Genomic DNA, 19176 nt, shown 5'->3' with positions numbered 1-19176 from the left:
GTTTGTTATAGTTGCTGTTGTTTTAATATACACCACAGGGGAAAAAACAAGTATATGCATCTATGCTGAGTATGTTATAAATATAACAAGTATTAGTTAATATTGTATATAAAGCTGAATAATATTAACATTTAGACTTCCAGATAATTTCAGAGTCCTTACAAGTGTTTTATACATTTGTGTGTTAAATAGTCAACATGATAGGTGCTACGATACCTTATTCATTTAAAAGTAAATAAAGAATAATTGTTTCCAAACTTTCTTACCGGATCTGTTGACTGGAGATCGTCGATAGAACTATTTTTCTTGATTGTGTGACTCATAGTTTCAGCGAAACTCGGGTCCACCATTAAGACATTCTTCCCACCCAGTGTAGAAAACATGCAGTCACTCTTCCTCGAGTCAGTTGTCATACACACTTCATAATTATACCTGTGCGGCAGAGTTCCAGTGACTCCTGTGTCTGCGTAAATGCGGTGGATAGTATGGAATAATAGGCAGTTTAGACTGTAATAAGAAGCGAGATTGCCTCCATCTGTAGACCTTAACTGATATTATGACAACCACGCATGTGATAAATAAGAAAGAAACAGCAGCCAGTGCGAGAACTAAATAAAAGGTCAGATTCTCGTCATAGTGTTTTCATGCGTAAAGCCTGTGAACTCTGACAGCACTTCAGGAAAGCTGTCAGCCACAGCCACGTTAATGGAGACCACAGCTGAGCGAGAGGGCTGTCCGTTATCTTCCACAACAACAGTCAGTTTTTGTTTGACAGCATCTTTATCAGTCACTTGTCGCACAGTTCTTATTTCTCCATTCTGTAAACCCACTTCAAACAGCGCTCTGTCTGTAGCTTTCTGTAGTTTATAGGAGAGCCAGGAATTCTGTCCAGAGTCCACATCAACAGCCACCACTTTAGTGACCAGATATCCAACATCTGCAGCACGAGGCACAATCTCAGCCACCACAGAAGCACCGGTCTGTACTGGATACAGAACCTGAGGAGCGTTATCATTCTGATCTTGAACAATTATTTCACTGTCACGTTACTGCTGAGCGGAGGAGAGCCTCCATCTTGTGCTTTTTACCTGAAAGTGGAAATCTTTGAGTTGTTCATAGTCGAAAGAGCGCACAGCTGTAATCAGTCCGCTGTCAGGATGAATTGACACATACGATGAGACAGAGACTCCATTAACAGTGCTGTCTTCTAGAATATAAGAAACACGGGCATTCTGGTTCCAATCAGCATCACTGGCTTTAATTGTAAATATAGAGAGACCAGGTGTGTTATTCTCCAGCACACATGCCTCATAGTGACTTTTCTCAAAGATAGGAGCATTGTCATTCACATCTGATATTTGCACACGGAGAGAGACACTGCTGGAGAGCGCTGGTACTCCCTCATCAGTACATATTACACTGATATTGTACTGAGCTTCTCTCTCTCTATCCAGTTCCTGCTCTGTTTGCAAGCTAAAGAAACTGCTGGAAGACGCAATAGCAAATGGAATATTATCATTAATGTAGCAGTGAACCTGGCCATTCAACCCAGAGTCAAGATCATTTACATTTAGCATTGCAACAACAGTGCTAGGTCTAGACTCCTCTGATATTGAGTTTGACATAGAAACAATGCTTATTGCTGGTTTGTTATCGTTTATATCAGTGAGATCAATTATAACTTTACATGAATCAGACAGTCCTCCTTGGTCACGTGCTTGCATGTTAAGTTGATAACGACTTGCCTTTTCAAAGTCAGCTGAGCCTTTTAAGATTATTTTCCCGCTTCGTCCATCAACCATGAATAAATCATTTACATCTCCAGTGCTTGACATGTAGTAAGTTATAATTGCATTCGAGCCTTCATCAGCATCAGAAGCGCTGACGGACGTGATAACAGTGTTTTTAGGTGTATTTTCAGGAAGAGAGCCTTTGTACACTCTTTGATTGAACACAGGAGGATTGTCATTAATATCTAGCACAGTTACGTTTATTCGCACAGTGCTGGTCAGCTGAGGCTCACCTCCATCTACTGCCGTTAACAACAAGGACAACTGCTCTTTGTTTTCACGGTCTAGAGCCTTTTGCAGCACCATCTCCGTGTTTCTGTCGCCATCCGTTTGACTTTGAAAACTTAATGCAAAATGATCTGTCGGTTTCAGTAAATAACTCAATTGACTGTTAGATCCGACATCCAGATCGATCGCATTTTCCAACATGAATCTGGCTCCGACTATAGCAGACTCGCTTATTTCAAATGTAATCTCACCTTTAGGAAAACTCGGATCATTATCATTTATGTGATTTCCACTGTGACATCATACCATTCCATTGGATCTTCCAAAATCAGCTGAAGGTGTAAAGCACATGGAGTCGTTTTAGCACAAAGAGCCTCGCGGTCTATTTTCTCCTCAGTGAGAAGTATGCCCTTCTCTTTATTCAGTCCGACGAATTTGTTATTGTCTCCAGCAAATATGCGCGCCTTCCCTGACTTCAGTCTTTTTAAATCCAAACCCAAGCCTTGGGAAATATTTCCAACGATCGACCCTTTTGGTATTTCTTCTGGAATGGAATAGCTGATCTGCCCTCTCACCGAGTATCGAAACAGGATCATTAAAACCGCTGCAGCGTGCCACATTACAAAGCTGGCCATTTCCCGTCCTTCTTTAGACCCTTAAGATCAGACGGATTTATTACAAAATAAGGATGTTACACGTAAAACCCCAGCCCCGACAAGAAAACTAAAATAAGATCAGGATATATATCTGCAGTACATCCAACAAAGTAATTGTTTCGAGACATCAGGCTTTATTATGCTGTTCTCTGACATCACCGGATTTTGTGGATAGGTCTGACATATGGACTGCGTTGTGTTGTGTTGATCAACAGCGGCCCTACGAGCCTTAACTAAGAATTGCAATAGTTTGTTTCGAACTTATCAGAGCAGGACGCAAATGATCTGTCAAACTAAAAGTTCGGTAAACCTTGCAAAAAATCTTAACTAGGTGCCTCTTATAAATAAAATAAAATAAAATAAAAAATAAAAACATCAATATATTTTAATTCGCAATGAATTACTAGTATATTATTAGTTAAATAAATTGTAAGTCAATTTGAAAATGCTACAAAAGTGTGTGTGTGTGTGTATAAATGTTTTGAAGTATAAACAACGTAAAACAAATAAATAAATAAAGCATTGAAAAGTGAAGTTGGGATTTTACTGAACTACAAAGTAGGTTAAAAAAAAAAGAAAAAAAAAAACAAGAAAAAGGAAATTGGCGCTGTCCGGTGAGTGGTGCTGAAATGTTGTTGCAGTATCACAGAATTACCACAAAAGTAGAAATAATAATAATAATAATAATAATAATAATAAGTAGTAGTAGTAGTATTATTAGTATTAAAGTATGCCACGAAATACATAATCACAGAACCCAGAGACTACAAGCAATTTTGAAGAAAAATATATAATGTGTCGTCTTACCAATTGTGAAAGACCGTTTTCTTCCGTCATTGCGCGCTGCATCGTCTCAGTGAAACGCGAATCCACCATTAAAACATTCTGTCCACCGAGTGTAGAAAACTTACAGTCACTTTTCCTCGAGTCAGTCGTCATGCACACTTCATAATTATAACCGCGCGGCAGAGTTCCGGTGACTCCTGTGTCTGTGTAATGCGGTGGATAGTATGGAATAACAGGCAGATTGGACTGATATAAGAAGCGCGATTGCCTCCATCTGTAGACCTTTACTGATATTATCACAACCACACATGTGATAAATAAAAAAGAAACAGCAGCCAGTGCGAGAACTAAATAAATGGTCAAGTTATCGTCATACTGTTTTCCATGCGTAAAGTCTGTGAACTCTGACAGCACTTCAGGAAAGCTGTCAGCCACAGCCACGTTAATGGAGACCACAGCTGAGCGAGAGGGCTGTCCGTTATCTTCCACAACAACAGTCAGTTTTTGTTTGACAGTATCTTTATCAGTCACTTGTCGCACAGTTCTTATTTCTCCATTCTGTAATCCCACTTCAAACAGTGCTCTGTCTGTAGCTTTCTGTAGTTTATAGGAGAGCCAGGAATTCTGTCCAGAGTCCACATCAACAGCCACCACTTTAGTGACCAGATATCCAACATCTGCAGCACGAGGCACAATCTCAGCCACCACAGAAGCACCGGTCTGTACTGGATACAGAATCTGAGGAGCGTTGTCATTCTGATCTTGGATTATAATTTCCAAAGTCACATTAGTGCTGAGGGGCGGAGAGCCTCCGTCTTGCGCTTTCACACAAACACGAACATTTTTCATTTGCTCGTAGTCAAAACCGCGCAGCGCGTGAACCACTCCACTTTCAGCATTTACTGATATAAAAGAGGAAACAGGGGATCCTCCCACTGTAGTCTCATCTAGAAGATATGAAATACGAGCGTTCTGGTTCCAGTCATGATCTTGAGCACTCAGAGTAAATATGGACAAACCAGGTTGATTGTTTTCATTAACATATGTAGTGTAAACACTCTTTTGAAACCTGGGAGGATTGTCATTAACATCTGATACTTTAAGATTTAAAGTTTTCTGACTAGAAAGCGCAGGAGATCCTGAATCTGTAGCTGTGATAGTGATATTATATTCTGCCACACGTTCACGATCTAAAGCAGCATCAGTGACTAAAGTGTAATAATTCCGCAGTGAAGACTGTAGTTTAAATGGAGTATTTATATCAGTTGTACAGACAACGTGGCCATTGTCTCCCGCATCTACATCTTTCACGCTGAAAATAGCAATAGTGGTGCCCGTTGGTGCATCCTCACTGACTGGGGTAAAAAATGACATAACACTGATTGTTGGCGCATTGTCATTTACATCAATTAAATCAACTATGACTTTGGCAGAATTTCCTAAACCCCCCCGATCTTTGGCCTCGACGCCAAATTCGTATTTCTTTGCTTTTTCATAATCAAGTACACCATTTAACGTAATAACACCAGTTTTTTCATCAATTTTAAAAACATTTTTTACATTCCCCTTAAAATTAGCTAAACTAAATGCAATTAAACTGTTTGTCCCACTGTCTGCATCACTAGCATTAACTGTAGTAATGTGAGTTCCGTTAGCTGAATTTTCTTCTATTGTTGCTCTATAAACAGACTGGTTAAATACTGGCGCGTTGTCATTAGCATCTAGTACATTTACCTCTATTTTCATGTTACCAGATCTCTGAGGATTTCCTCCGTCTACCGCCGTTAGAATGAGAGATATTCGTGGATGTTGCTCTCTGTCTAGAGGCTTCTGAAGCACCATTTCAGCATATTTAACTCCATCGGGGTTCGAGTTTTGTTTCAAAATAAAATAATCATTACCTGACATAATATAATTTTGTAGTGCGTTTATACCCACATCAGGATCATCTGCGCTTCCCAGTAAAAAAAGAGCTCCAGGAGCGGCCGATTCACTTATTTCAAGATTAATTTCATCTTTAGGAAATCTTGGCGAGTGATCGTTTACATCCAGTATTTCCACCGTAACCTGATGTAGTTCCATTGGATAATCGAGTATTATTTCAAATGTGAAGCTGCACGGAGTGGTTTCAGCGCAAAGCTGCTCTCGGTCAATTCTCTCCTTTACAACCAAAATCCCTTTGTCTGATTTCAGCTCTACGTACTCAGTGCTGTCGCCAGACGCGATACGAGCTCGACCCGAGCGCAGTCTTTGAACATCCAGACCAAGATCATGAGCTATATTCCCAATCAGCGACCCTTTCTTCATTTCCTCTGGCACGGAGTAACGAATCTGTGCGTTTATATTTGAGATCGAACAAGCAGCCATGATGAAAAACACCCTCCATAAGAAAACACGATCCAATGTGTGCATTTGCCTTTGGTATACAAGCATTGCACTTATTATACTAATTTCCATTTTAAGCATTCCGATTACACAGTGGATGTTGTTCAATAGCAAAAAATAATAATTTTGTTCATCTGCTACTTTTCAGTAACTCTCTTCTTCATCGACGCACTTTGATCTCCGTCGCAATAGTCTGCATCATCAGAGCTTCACCAAGAGCAGCCAGTGACGAATCATGAGTAAGTGTTCCTGTAGACTACATTTGTGTTAACCAACAGCGGCCCATAGAGTTGATAAAGATGAATAGCATTTGCAAATACTCAAAAATAGTTCAGCACTGAAGCGCACTTCTGTGTGTTGACTCAATAAGAATTCAAAGTTGTAAAAAAAAAAAAAAAAAACACCCCAGACCAAATCATTAAATCATGCACAAATAATCATACCAAACTGATGAGAATGCGAATCATATATATATATATATATATATATATATATATATATATATATATATATATATATATATATATATATATATATATATATATATATTCTGTAAACCCATTTATAATCCCTATTTTTAAGACTTGGCTTGTTTCTTGTTTTCCGTCAAAAATTACAATTAAGGTCTTCTAAGCTTACCATAACCTAACTATTTCATTTGAAATCAAATGTATTATATTATATTATATTATATTAACAATATTTTAGATGGTCTCACCATTTCAGACGATTCTGCATCTTCTAGGAGGTTTTTTTCCTTCATTGCGCGCTGCATCGTCTCAGCAAAACTCTGGTCCACCATTAAAACATTCTGTCCACCCAGTGTAGAAAACTTACAGTCACTTTTCCTCGAGTCAGTCGTCATGCACACTTCATAATTATAACCGCGCGGCAGAGTTCCGGTGACTCCTGTGTCTGTGTAATGCGGTGGATAGTACGGTATAACAGGCAGATTGGACTGATATAAGAAGCGCGATTGCCTCCATCTGTAGACCTTTACTGATATTATCACAACCACACATGTGATAAATAAAAAAGAAACAGCAGCCAGTGCGAGAACTAAATAAAAGGTCAAGTTAGCGTCATACTGTTTTCCATGCGTAAAGTCTGTGAACTCTGACAGCACTTCAGGAAAGCTGTCAGCCACAGCCACATTAATGGAGACCACAGCTGAGCGAGAGGGCTGTCCGTTATCTTCCACAACAACAGTCAGTTTTTGTTTGACAGCATCTTTATCAGTCACTTGTCGCACAGTTCTTATTTCTCCATTCTGTAATCCCACTTCAAACAGCGCTCTGTCTGTAGCTTTCTGTAGTTTATAGGAGAGCCAGGAATTCTGTCCAGAGTCCACATCAACAGCCACCACTTTAGTGACCAGATATCCAATATCTGCAGCACGAGGCACAATCTCAGCCACCACAGAAGCACCGGTCTGTACTGGATACAGAACCTGAGGAGCGTTATCATTCTGATTTTGGATTATAATTTCCAAAGTCACATTAGTGCTGAGGGGCGGAGAGCCTCCGTCTTGCGCTTTCACACAAACACGAACATTTTTCATTTGCTCGTAGTCAAAACCGCGCAGCGCGTGAACCACTCCACTGTCAGCATTTACTGATATAAAAGAGGAAACAGGGGATCCTCCCACTGTAGTCTCATCTAGAAGATATGAAATACGAGCGTTCTGGTTCCAGTCATGATCTTGAGCACTCAGAGTAAATATGGACAAACCAGGTTGATTGTTTTCATTAACATATGTAGTGTAAACACTCTTTTGAAACCTGGGAGGATTGTCATTAACATCTGATACTTTAAGATTTAAAGTTTTCTGACTAGAAAGCGCAGGAGATCCTGAATCTGTAGCTGTGATAGTGATATTATATTCTGCCACACGTTCACGATCTAAAGCAGCATCAGTGACTAAAGTGTAATAATTCCGCAATGAAGACTGTAGTTTAAATGGAGTATTTATATCAGTTGTACAGACAACGTGACCATTGTCTTCTGCATCTACATCTTTCACACTGACAATTGCAATAGTTGTTCCAACAATTGCGTCTTCAGAGACAGGGCTCGAAAATGACATAACACTAATAACTGGTGCATTATCATTTACATCAATTAAATCGACTATGACTTTTGCAGTGTTTCCCAAACCACCTTGGTCTTTTGCTTCGATATCAATTTCGTATTTCTTTGCTTTTTCATAATCAAGTACCCCACTTAGTGTTATAGCACCAGTTTTTTCGTTGATTTTAAAAACGCCGTTTATGTTCCCTTTAAAATTAGCAAAACTGTATGAAACCAAACTATTTGTGCCACTGTCTGCATCACTAGCATTAACAGTTATAATATAAGTTCCTTTAGGTGAATTCTCTTCTACGGTTGCCCTGTAAACTGATTGGTTAAATACTGGCGCGTTGTCATTAGCATCTAGTACATTCACATCTATTTTCATGTTACCAGATCTCTGAGGGTTTCCTCCGTCGACTGCTGTGAGAATGAGAGATATTCGTGGATGTTGCTCTCTGTCTAGAGGCTTCTGAAGCACCATTTCAGCATATTTGATTCCATCGGGACGTGAATGTTGTTTCAGGATAAAATAATCATTAGGTGACATAATATAATTTTGTAGTGCGTTTATACCCACATCAGGATCATCTGCGCCTCCCAGTAAAAAAATAGCTCCAGGCGAGGCTGATTCACTTATTTCAAGGTTAATTTCGTCTTTAGGAAATCTTGGCGAGTGATCGTTTACATCCAGTATTTCCACCGTAACCTGATGTAGTTCCACTGGATAATCGAGTATTATTTCAAATGTGAAGCTGCACGGAGTGGTTTCAGCGCAAAGCTGCTCTCGGTCAATTCTCTCCTTTACAACCAAAATCCCTTTGTCTGATTTCAGCTCTAAGTACTCAGTGCTGTCGCCAGACACGATACGAGCTCGACCCGAGCGCAGTCTTTGAACATCCATACCAAGATCATGAGCTATATTCCCAATCAGCGACCCTTTCTTCATTTCCTCTGGAACGGAGTAACGAATCTGTGCGTTTATATTTGAGATCGAACAAGCAGCCATGATGAAATACACCCTCCATAAGAAAACAAGATCCAGTGACTGTCCTTGCGATTTGTAACAATTCATCATTCTACATGATCTAATAACAAACATTTTTTTTGTAAGTGACGTATTCAAATTACAAAATGTAGATGATGTTCCGCATTCAAAATATCCACAAATACATCTAGTTTGCTTGTTTTCAGCCAGTGACTGTCTCCATTCATGGACTCTCTTTAGTCTCCTCCACAATCTCCTACCAGCATCAGCACAACTCCACCAACCACAGGCGATCGCCTACATGCGTTTCTACAAATCAACAGCGGCCCTTAGAGTTTAGAACGAGAAACGACACTAACAGAAGCTTTGAAATGTCTTAGAAATATAATTAAATTCAGTCAATAGACCTCAACAATAACTAAAATGAACAATAATGAACAACCATATATCAAATAACATTCCACGTGTCTCGTATATTTTTAATGTAACTGTATATTTTACTACAGAAATATAAGAAAAAAAAACATTATTTCTTTGCTAGTTAAAATAAATTCTTAATCACTTTAAAGCAAGGTATTGTGCAAGAGTGAATTAATGCAGTGCGACAGATCACAAGTTTTATGGACATAACAGACATTAAAATTAATCACGACTTAAGGTAACATTTTCCGGTAAGGCCAAATTCCTTAACATTAGTTAATGCTTTAGGAATCATGAACTCAGAATGATTACTATTTTATAGCGTTTATTATAACAGTTTAATGTTTTTCAGATGTAATATTGTTTCTAAAATGTATGAATAACGCATTATGAACAAACGTGTTTTAATAATATTAACATTTATTAAATGATGTAAAAAAAAAACTTAATTTCAGATATTGAAAAAATATCTTATTGTATACTAATTTTATACAGGCATAATGCAAAAGGTTGTCCGATATTAATACAACAAAATTTATTCAATGTAATTTCCATATCACAATGACTATATTCAATTTTAATTTTTAATTTAATTTTTAAATAATAGGTGATCTTACCATTTCGGGACACTCGCCGGAATCTTCTAAAAGTTCATTTTTCTTCATTGCGCGCTGCATCGTCTCAGCAAAACTCTGGTCCACCATTAAAACATTCTGTCCACCCAGTGTAGAAAACTTACAGTCACTCTTCCTCGAGTCAGTCGTCATGCACACTTCATAATTATAACCGTGCGGCAGAGTTCCGGTGACTCCTGTGTCTGCGTAATGCGGTGGATAGTACGGTATAACAGGCAGATTGGACTGATATAAGAAGCGAGATTGTCTCCATCTGTAGACCTTTACTGATATTATGACAACCACGCATGTGATAAATAAAAAAGAAACAGCAGCCAGTGCGAGAACTAAATAAAAGGTCAAGTTATCGTCATACTGTTTTTCATGCGTAAAGTCTGTGAACTCTGACAGCACTTCAGGAAAGCTGTCAGCCACAGCCACGTTAATGGAGACAACAGCTGAGCGAGAGGGCTTTCCGTTATCCTCCACAACAACAGTCAGTTTTTGTTTGACCGCATCTTTATCAGTCACTTGTCGCACAGTTCTTATTTCTCCATTCTGTAAACCCACTTCAAACAGCGCTCTGTCTGTAGCTTTCTGTAGTTTATAGGAGAGCCAGGCATTCTGTCCAGAGTCCACATCAACAGCCACCACTTTAGTGACCAGATATCCAACCTCTGCAGCACGAGGCACAATCTCAGCCACCACAGAAGCACCGGTCTGTACTGGATACAGAACCTGAGGAGCGTTATCATTCTGATCTTGGATTATAATTTCCAAAGTCACATTAGTGCTGAGGGGCGGAGAGCCTCCGTCTTGCGCTTTCACACAAACACGAACATTTTTCATTTGCTCGTAGTCAAAACCGCGCAGCACGTGAACCACTCCACTGTCAGCATTTACTGATATAAAAGAGGAAACAGGGGATCCTCCCACTGTAGTCTCATCTAGAAGATATGAAATACGAGCGTTCTGGTTCCAGTCATGATCTTGAGCACTCAGAGTAAATATGGACAAACCAGGTTGATTGTTTTCATTAACATATGTAGTGTAAACACTCTTTTGAAACCTGGGAGGATTGTCATTAACATCTGATACTTTAAGATTTAAAGTTTTCTGACTAGAAAGCGCAGGAGACCCTGAATCTGTAGCTGTGATAGTGATATTATATTCTGCCACACGTTCACGATCTAAAGCAGCATCAGTGACTAAAGTGTAATAATTCCGCAATGAGGACAGAAGTTTAAATGGAATATTTCTATCAATTGCACAAATAACGTGGCCATTATCTCCCGCATCTACATCTTTCACACTGAAAATAGCAATAGTGGTGCTTGGAGGTGAATCCTCACTGACTGGGGTAAAAAATGACATAACACTGATTGTTGGCGTATTATCATTTACATCAGTTAAATCAATTATGACTTTAGCAGAGTCTCCTAAGCCGCCTTGGTCCTTTGCTTCTATATCAATTTCGTATTTCTTTGCTTTTTCGTAGTCAAGAATGCCAGATAGTGTTATTACACCAGTGCGTTCATCCAATGTAAAAATATGGCCAATGACTTTCATGTTCGTAAAACTATACGAGACCAAACTATTTGTTCCACTGTCTGCATCACTTGCATTAACTGTAGTTATATAAGTTCCAATGGGCGAAGTTTCTGTTATTGTTGCTCTGTAAACTGACTGGTTAAATACTGGCGCATTGTCATTTGCATCTAGTACATTTACCTCTATTTTTACGTTACCTGATCTCCGAGGGTTACCTCCATCGATTGCTGTGACAATGAGAAACAATCGTGGATCCTGCTCTCTATCTAGAGGTTTTTGGAGGACCATTTCAGCATATTTGACCCCACCTTGTCGTGCGTGCTGTTTTAAAACAAAATTATCGTTCTGTGATATGATGTAATTTTGAATACAATTAACACCCACATCAGGATCATCTGCGCTTCCCAGTTGAAAACGAGATCCAGGAGTGGCCGATTCACTTATTTCAAAATGAATTATATCTTTAGGAAATGCTGGCGCGTGATCGTTTACATCCAGTATTTCCACCGTGACATGATGTAGTTCCACTGGATTATCAAGTATTATTTCAAATGTGAAGCTGCACGGAGTGGTTTCAGCGCAAAGCTGCTCTCGGTCAATTCTCTCCTTTACAACCAAAATCCCTTTGTCTGATTTCAGCTCTACGTACTCAGTGCTGTCGCCAGACACGATACGAGCTCGACCCGAGCGCAGTCTTTGAACATCCAGACCAAGATCATGAGCTATATTCCCAATCAGCGACCCTTTCTTCATTTCCTCTGGAACGGAGTAACGAATCTGTGCGTTTATATTTGAGATCGAACAAGCAGCCATGATGAAAAACACCCTCCATAAGAAAACAAGATCCAGTGACTGTCCTTGCGATTGGAAACAATTAATCCTCCTATATACTGTAATCAAAAACATTTTTTTATATAAATTAAGTATTCAAATTACAAACTGTAGGCCTATAAGATTTTCAGCAACTGAAATATCAACATATGCATCCAGTTCGTTTGTTATCAGCCAGTGACTGTCTCCATTCATCGACTCTCTTTAGTCTCCTACACGATCTCCTACCAGCATCAGCACAACTCCAGCAACCACAGGCGATCGCCTACATGCGTTTCTACAAATCAACAGCGGCCCTTAGAGTTGAAATTGAGAAACGACAGTTATTAAAACTATGGAAGGTGAATCTGTGAATTGATTTCAGCAAACATAAAACAGAATAAAGTATCCCGACAGAACTGTATATCATTAAACAAGCAAAAGCCTTCTAAATTTAACATAAATGTTCTTCTTTAGTACACCGAGTAAAGCAAAAATAAATAACCTGTCATTTTTCCTAATTAGGGAAAATAAAATTCAAATAAGAGCAAATAAATAAAAATAAAAATAAAAATACTCGTTGGTTTGCATTCGGAATAGTCTCGGACTTGGCCATTGGACTCGCCAAATGTTCTCGTTGGTCTGGACCGAGTCCAGCAAACAAAAAAATAAAAAAGAACAGTAATACTTTAAGACTTCAACTGTTAAAAATATATTGAAAAATATATGGAAATTAAAATGCAGTAAAACTATGTTTTAGTTATAAAAACTAATCTTAACTTAGATTTTTTTGAGCAGTTACATATGTAATACGGTCTAACAGCCCTTCTTAAAAAAACTAAAATAAAAAATAAAAATACTTCAGACGTTTTAAGAACCAGCGATCTTACCATTTCTGCTGACTCGGGATCTTCTAAGAAGTGTGTGTCTTTCATTGCGCATTGAATCGTTTCAGTGAAACTCGGGTCCACCACTAAGACATTCTTCCCACCCAGTGTAGAAAACTTACAGTCACTTTTCCTCGAGTCAGTCGTCATGCACACTTCATAATTATAACCGTGCGGCAGAGTTCCGGTGACTCCTGTGTCTGCGTAATGCGATGGATAGTACGGTATAACAGGCAGATTGGATTGATATAAGAAGCGAGATTGTCTCCATCTGTAGATCTTGACTGATATTATCACAACCACGCATGTGATAAATAAGAAAGAAACAGCAGCCAGAGCGAGAACTAAATAAAATGTCAGGTTCTCGTCATACTGTTTTCCATGCGTAAAGTCTGTGAACTCTGACAGCACTTCAGGAAAGCTGTCAGCCACAGCCACGTTAATGGAGACCACAGCTGAGCGAGAGGGCTGTCCGTTATCCTCCACAACAACAGTCAGTTTTTGTTTGACAGCATCTTTATCAGTCACTTGTCGCACAGTTCTTATTTCTCCATTCTGTAAACCCACTTCAAACAGCGCTCTGTCTGTAGCTTTCTGTAGTTTATAGGAGAGCCAGGCATTCTGTCCAGAGTCCACATCAACAGCCACCACTTTAGTGACCAGATATCCAACATCTGCAGCACGAGGCACAATCTCAGCCACCACAGAAGCACCGGTCTGTACTGGATACAGAATCTGAGGAGCGTTGTCATTCTGATCTTGAATATTGATAGTTATTGTCACTTCAGAGCTCATTGGCGGGGATCCTCCATCTCGAGCTGTTACGTTAAAAGCAAACGATTTTAACTGTTCAAAATCAAATGACTTAACTGCATGAATACTGCCTGTAAGCGAATCTACAGATACGAGAGAACTTAATGGTGCACCACGCATGTCTTCATCCTTCAGGAAGTAGGTCAATTGCGCATTTGGACCCCAGTCAGCATCATTTGCTTTAACAGTCAGTATAGTGAGACCAGGAAAATTATTTTCACTAACAAATGTTTTATATTCCTCAAACTCGAATTTTGGAGGATTGTCATTGACGTCTGATACTTTTAAATTAAGCGTTTTGTTTGCGTGTCGCGGAGGACTTCCTTGGTCTGATACCGATATTGTCACATTATATTCAGCAAGACTTTCTCGATCAAGCATATCATCAGTAACCAAAGTGTAATATTCTGCTAGAGATGACTCAATTTTAAACGGTATATTTTATTTATTGAGCATTGAACAAGGCCATTTTTACCAGAATCTGCGTCCTCTAGGTTAATTACGGCTATGGTTGTTCCCACTGGGGAATTTTCAGGAAGAGTGTTTGAGAACGACATCAGCTGTATGGTTGGAGAGTTGTCATTTTCATCAATTACATCTATAACAATTTTACAAGTATCCGACAGGCCTCCTTTATCTCTTGCATTAATATTTAATTGAAATCTGTTTTGAGATTCATAATCTAAATTATTAAGAAGTCTAATCTCACCTGTATCTGAGCTCATCCCAAAAAGCTCACTTGCTTCTTTGCTTGCAACAGCGAAGGAATAGGAAACATGGCCATTTACACCTTCGTCAGCATCAGCAGCACTAATGGTACCTATGACAGTACCAGCAGGTGCATTTTCTCTAACTTCAGTTTTAAATACTGACTGTTTACACACCGGGGCATTATCATTGGCATCCAGAACAGTAACGTAGATTTTTACAGTGCCTGATTTCTGAGGGGATCCACCATCATTTGCCAAAAGAACCAATTGAATCTCACCGCGCTCCTCTCGGTCTAGTTCTCGTTGTAAAACCATCTCAATGTATTTGTTGTCATCGGTCTGACTATGAACTTCCAGTTTAAAATTATCAGTTGGGTGTAGTTTATAGCTCTGTATACCATTTAGACCTACATCTGTATCTATAGCGCTGTCTAAAGGAAAGCGAGCTCCTAAAACCGCATTTTCGGCAATGTTCAAATTAACATTCTCTTTCGGAAATAACGGAGCATTATCGTTTATATCTTGCACCTCAACTGTGACTCGATGTAGCTGGATAGGGTTTTCAACAATAAGATCAAAGCTGAAGCTGCAAGGCGTCATCTGTTTACAGAGCTCCTCCCGATCTATCCTTTCTTTAACTACTAGAGTCCCTTTGTCTCTGCTCAGATCGACATACTGTCGTCCGCCCTTTGTTACGACGCGAGCTTTTCCAGATATGAGTCTACTTATCTCTATCCCCAGATCCTTGGCGATGTTTCCAACGAATGATCCCTCTGGCATTTCCTCCGGGATGGAATATCTCGCATTGCAATATACGACATCCACTCCATAAACGCAGAGAATGAACAACACAAACTGCCATTTTGAATGTGCGGAAACCATCCATTGATTGTGTAAATTTCTCAATAACCTTAAGAAAATCATCCTGAGAAGCTGTTTCATCAAATGAAGTGGGAACAAGTAAGAAAAGCCATTAAAATCCTAAATCCGCAATAAAGCATTCATTTTCTTTCCATCGAAAAGAAACCCCGCTGCATTTGTCCAACGTACAGACACATCAGTAAGTGACTAGCAATACAGACTACTGAAGAAAGTAGCGCTCTACTCAGATGTTAATCAACAGCGGCACTCAGAGCTTTAAAGACGCAAATACAAGACCAACAGCCTTAAACACGACTATTACAAACCAAAATTATGACATCAATACCACAATAAGAAGAAGGAGAAAAGTAGAAGAAACTGCCTTATGTGAGACAGGCTGTTTTAATCGGTAACAGACAAAAAGAGGATACCGTGAACCATTTCAGCACCATGAACAGCACCCGGAGAATTTAATAATGACTAGAATGTCTAATTCGTCTTTAAAACAAAACCACATTTCCACGATGTCGCAACTGAAAACGTGTGGAAAACGCTAGGCGCGCTGCTTTCTCTTTTTTTCCCCAAAGCACTCTGTAGCCTGAACCCTACGCTTGCCCTCCAGTGTCGTCTGCTTCTGTTCGGCAACCATGATTTGCTCTCCATGAAGACGCAAAAGTTTCAGGAAGAATAAATGGATTTGCAGCACAAAAAATCCCTTGCAGTAGCTCTGCTGATAAATTCATTTTAAAAAAGGCTATCCTTGTACAGCTATGATCAGCTGTTTCTCAATCTTGGCTTAGCTTGGCTTATCTTAACAGCCAGTATTTGCATCTGTAACAATCACAACATTTTTAATATCTGGATTCGGATACAACGTCGTACAGTTACTTGATAAGAACGTTATGACTTTTTATCCTTTTTTTTTCTATATCACTGAACAAGTATGTCGTGTTAAATTAAAATAATTGATAATTTCTAAAATAATATTTATCATGCAAGCAGAGAGATGTCATGACAAAAGTTTGGTGATAATTTGAACACGACTGAATTAATTCAATGTGCACATTTTCATTACGCAGAACTCTTTAAGCTAGTATAATGTTTAGTGAACTTCACTAACAAATGCGTACATGCCACGCAAACCAGCAAAAGATAAAGATGCAAACATGTAGGACAAGTAGAAAATGTATCTGTATCTAAGCTGATTATTAGCCTATTCTTGAGAGAGAGAGCTGGTTTGGTTTGCAGCGCAGCTGTTTGATTGGTGAGCGCACTGTGCTTATTCCATTCATTCGTATCATATCGTAGCCTAAGCTTTAAATCATTGCCTTTTAAATACATAAAAAAATATAAAAAAATGTATGATGTATTATTATAGGTGAAATTACTCTTGCAAAGCTCTGATTTCTGATAGATGCACGGAGAGGCAACAGCAATGCGGTGTTTGATTTGCGTTTTTTTTCATTCATAAATTTACATTCATTCACTTCACACTTGTGACTTTAGAGGTCTGTATAATATTGCGTTGATCTCATGACTCAACTGTTATCTAGCAAACACCAGACTGTGCCAGCTTCAGCCGAGTATTCAGGCAGAATTATTCCTAATCAATATTCGTTTTTGAAGCCATTATCCGTGCAATTCCGAATAAGTTATTCGGCTTGAGGCACAACCCTAATTATTACATTACATATTTTATTTTTACATGCAAAATATATAAGGTCATAGAAAGTAACAGCTCCACGCGATATTGTAATCCTACAATTCACGTCGTACTTCCAAACACTTTGTATGCAATATGGTTAATGCATGCTGCAGTAGTCGATTGTTTCCGACAACGCCACTAGTCTTTGCAAGCCCTACAGCATGAACAAAATTTCGCTGTATTTATGTATGCATGCCCAGTAGAGCCAAACATATACTTTCTAGCCTTCACCACGCGCAAGCAAGCTTTATGTGTGTGTGTGTGTGCCGCGCGCGCGCGCTGTGCCAAGGCCATCAGTTATTTTAATTTTTGACCACAGACATAATGTCAGCAACAGCAGGATTATAAAGTAAATAAAATGTAAATAAAGTACATAAAAATAAATTGACCCTACAGCTCCAAACTCGGTTCTAGATTGCCAGTGTCCTTTAGAGTTTAGCTCCAACCCTAATTAAACACACTTGAACCAGCTAATAGTAATTAATATTACTATTATTTTTAATGCGTCTATGCATAAATCCATTCATGCTGGATATTACCATTCTTGTTGCTAATATTTCATGCATGTTATTTCCTTCATTGGAGCTGCATCATCTCAGTGAAACTCGGGTCAACCACTAAAACATTTCTGCCCACCCAGTGTAGAAAACGTAGTCACTCTTTCTCGACTCAGTCATCATGCACACTTCATAATTATCCCCATGCTGCAGAGTTCCAGTGACTCCTGTGTCTGTCCTCAGATTGGACTGATATAAGAAGCGAGATTCTCCATCTGTAGATCTTGACGGATATTATGACAACCACGCATGTTGAGAAGAAAGAAACAGCAGCCAGTGTGATAACTAAATAAAAGGTCTAATTTCTCCATTCTTTAAACCCACTTCAAACAGCGCTCTGTCTGTAGCTTTCTGTAGTTTATAGTAGAGCCAGGCATTCTGTCCAGAGTCCACATCAAGAGCCACCACTTTAGTGACCAGATATCCAACATCTGCAGCACGAGGCACAATCTCAGCCACCACAGAAGCGCCGGTCTGTACTGGATACAGAACCTGAGGAGCGTTATCATTCTGATCTTGAATATTGATAGTTATTGTCACTTCAGAGCTCATTGGCGGGGATCCTCCATCTCGAGCTGTCATGTTAAAAGCAAACAATTTTAACTGTTCAAAATCAAATGATATAACTGCATGAATACTGCCTATAAGTGAATCTACAGATACGAGAGAACTTAATGGTGCACCACGCATGTCTTCATCCTTCAGGAAGTAGGACAATTGGCATTGGGACCCCAGTCAGCATCAGATTCTTTAACAATCAGCAGAGGTGTAAAATACTTGAGTAAATTTACTTGATTACTGTACTTAAGTATTATTTGGGGGATTTGTACTTTACTCAAGTACAATTTAAACTCACAACTTGTACTTTTACTTTTAAATTTCTGAAGAAAAAACAATACTTTTTACTACTTACAACTGTATTTCACCTTGAAAAGTACATTATATTTTTATATTATCTTATGCACATTAAATATGGTAAACAGAAGCTCAAACGTGTGTGCCTGACGTGAGAACTAATGATCATTGTTTTCATGCATCAAACACACACACACATTTCTACTTCAATTATGACTTTTAGAGAGTCGGACTCGCAATCGAAAGGTTGTGAGTTCGAGTCTTGGGCCGGCAGGAATTGTAGGGGGTAGTGCATGTACAGTTCTCTCTCCACCTTCAATACCACGACTGATGTGCCCTTGAGCAAGGCACTGAACCCCCAACTGCCCCCCGGGCGCCGCAGCATAAATGGCTGCCCACTGCTCCGGGTGTGTGTTCACAGTGTGTGTGGTGTTTACTGCTCTGTGTGTGTGCGCACTTTGGATGGGTTAAAAGCAGAGCACAATTCTGA

At 39.2% G+C, this 19176-nt stretch overlaps 3 protein-coding genes and 2 pseudogenes across 3 annotated transcripts; all 5 read right to left on the bottom strand.

Annotated features, from left to right (window-relative positions):
* Positions 1 to 266: 266 nt before the first annotated feature.
* Positions 267 to 3000, bottom strand: LOC113086136 (protocadherin gamma-A11-like; annotated as a pseudogene).
* Positions 3001 to 3397: 397 nt separating this feature from the next.
* LOC113086135 (protocadherin beta-11-like) lies at positions 3398 to 6070 on the bottom strand. The gene has a single exon (XM_026255334.1). It carries the CDS (start codon positions 5924 to 5926, stop codon positions 3398 to 3400), a length of 2529 nt encoding a protein of 842 aa, XP_026111119.1. The 5' UTR covers positions 5927 to 6070.
* Positions 6071 to 6533: 463 nt separating this feature from the next.
* Positions 6534 to 9667, bottom strand: LOC113086134 (protocadherin gamma-A3-like). The gene has a single exon (XM_026255333.1). It carries the CDS (start codon positions 9015 to 9017, stop codon positions 6534 to 6536), a length of 2484 nt encoding a protein of 827 aa, XP_026111118.1. The 5' UTR covers positions 9018 to 9667.
* Positions 9668 to 9824: 157 nt separating this feature from the next.
* Positions 9825 to 12787, bottom strand: LOC113086133 (protocadherin gamma-A6-like). The gene has a single exon (XM_026255332.1). It carries the CDS (start codon positions 12392 to 12394, stop codon positions 9920 to 9922), a length of 2475 nt encoding a protein of 824 aa, XP_026111117.1. The 5' UTR covers positions 12395 to 12787; the 3' UTR covers positions 9825 to 9919.
* A 91-nt stretch (positions 12788 to 12878) lies between these two features.
* LOC113086132 (protocadherin beta-16-like) lies at positions 12879 to 16301 on the bottom strand (annotated as a pseudogene).
* Between the last annotated feature and the right edge of the window lie 2875 nt (positions 16302 to 19176).

The sequence above is a fragment of the Carassius auratus genome, unplaced genomic scaffold, assembly GCF_003368295.1.
Source record: "Carassius auratus strain Wakin unplaced genomic scaffold, ASM336829v1 scaf_tig00042758, whole genome shotgun sequence".
NCBI classification, from domain to species: domain Eukaryota; kingdom Metazoa; phylum Chordata; class Actinopteri; order Cypriniformes; family Cyprinidae; genus Carassius; species Carassius auratus.
The sequence above is the reverse complement of the archived record's forward strand: the minus strand, read 5'-3'. Positions and strand labels throughout refer to the sequence as shown.

Bases quoted from the DNA above. Each gene is read 5' to 3' on its own strand.
- LOC113086135 (XM_026255334.1), bottom strand. From the start codon at position 5,926: ATGCTTAAAATGGAAATTAGTATAATAAGTGCAATGCTTGTATACCAA.
- LOC113086134 (XM_026255333.1), bottom strand. From the start codon at position 9,017: ATGTTTGTTATTAGATCATGTAGAATGATGAATTGTTACAAATCGCAA.
- LOC113086133 (XM_026255332.1), bottom strand. From the start codon at position 12,394: ATGTTTTTGATTACAGTATATAGGAGGATTAATTGTTTCCAATCGCAA.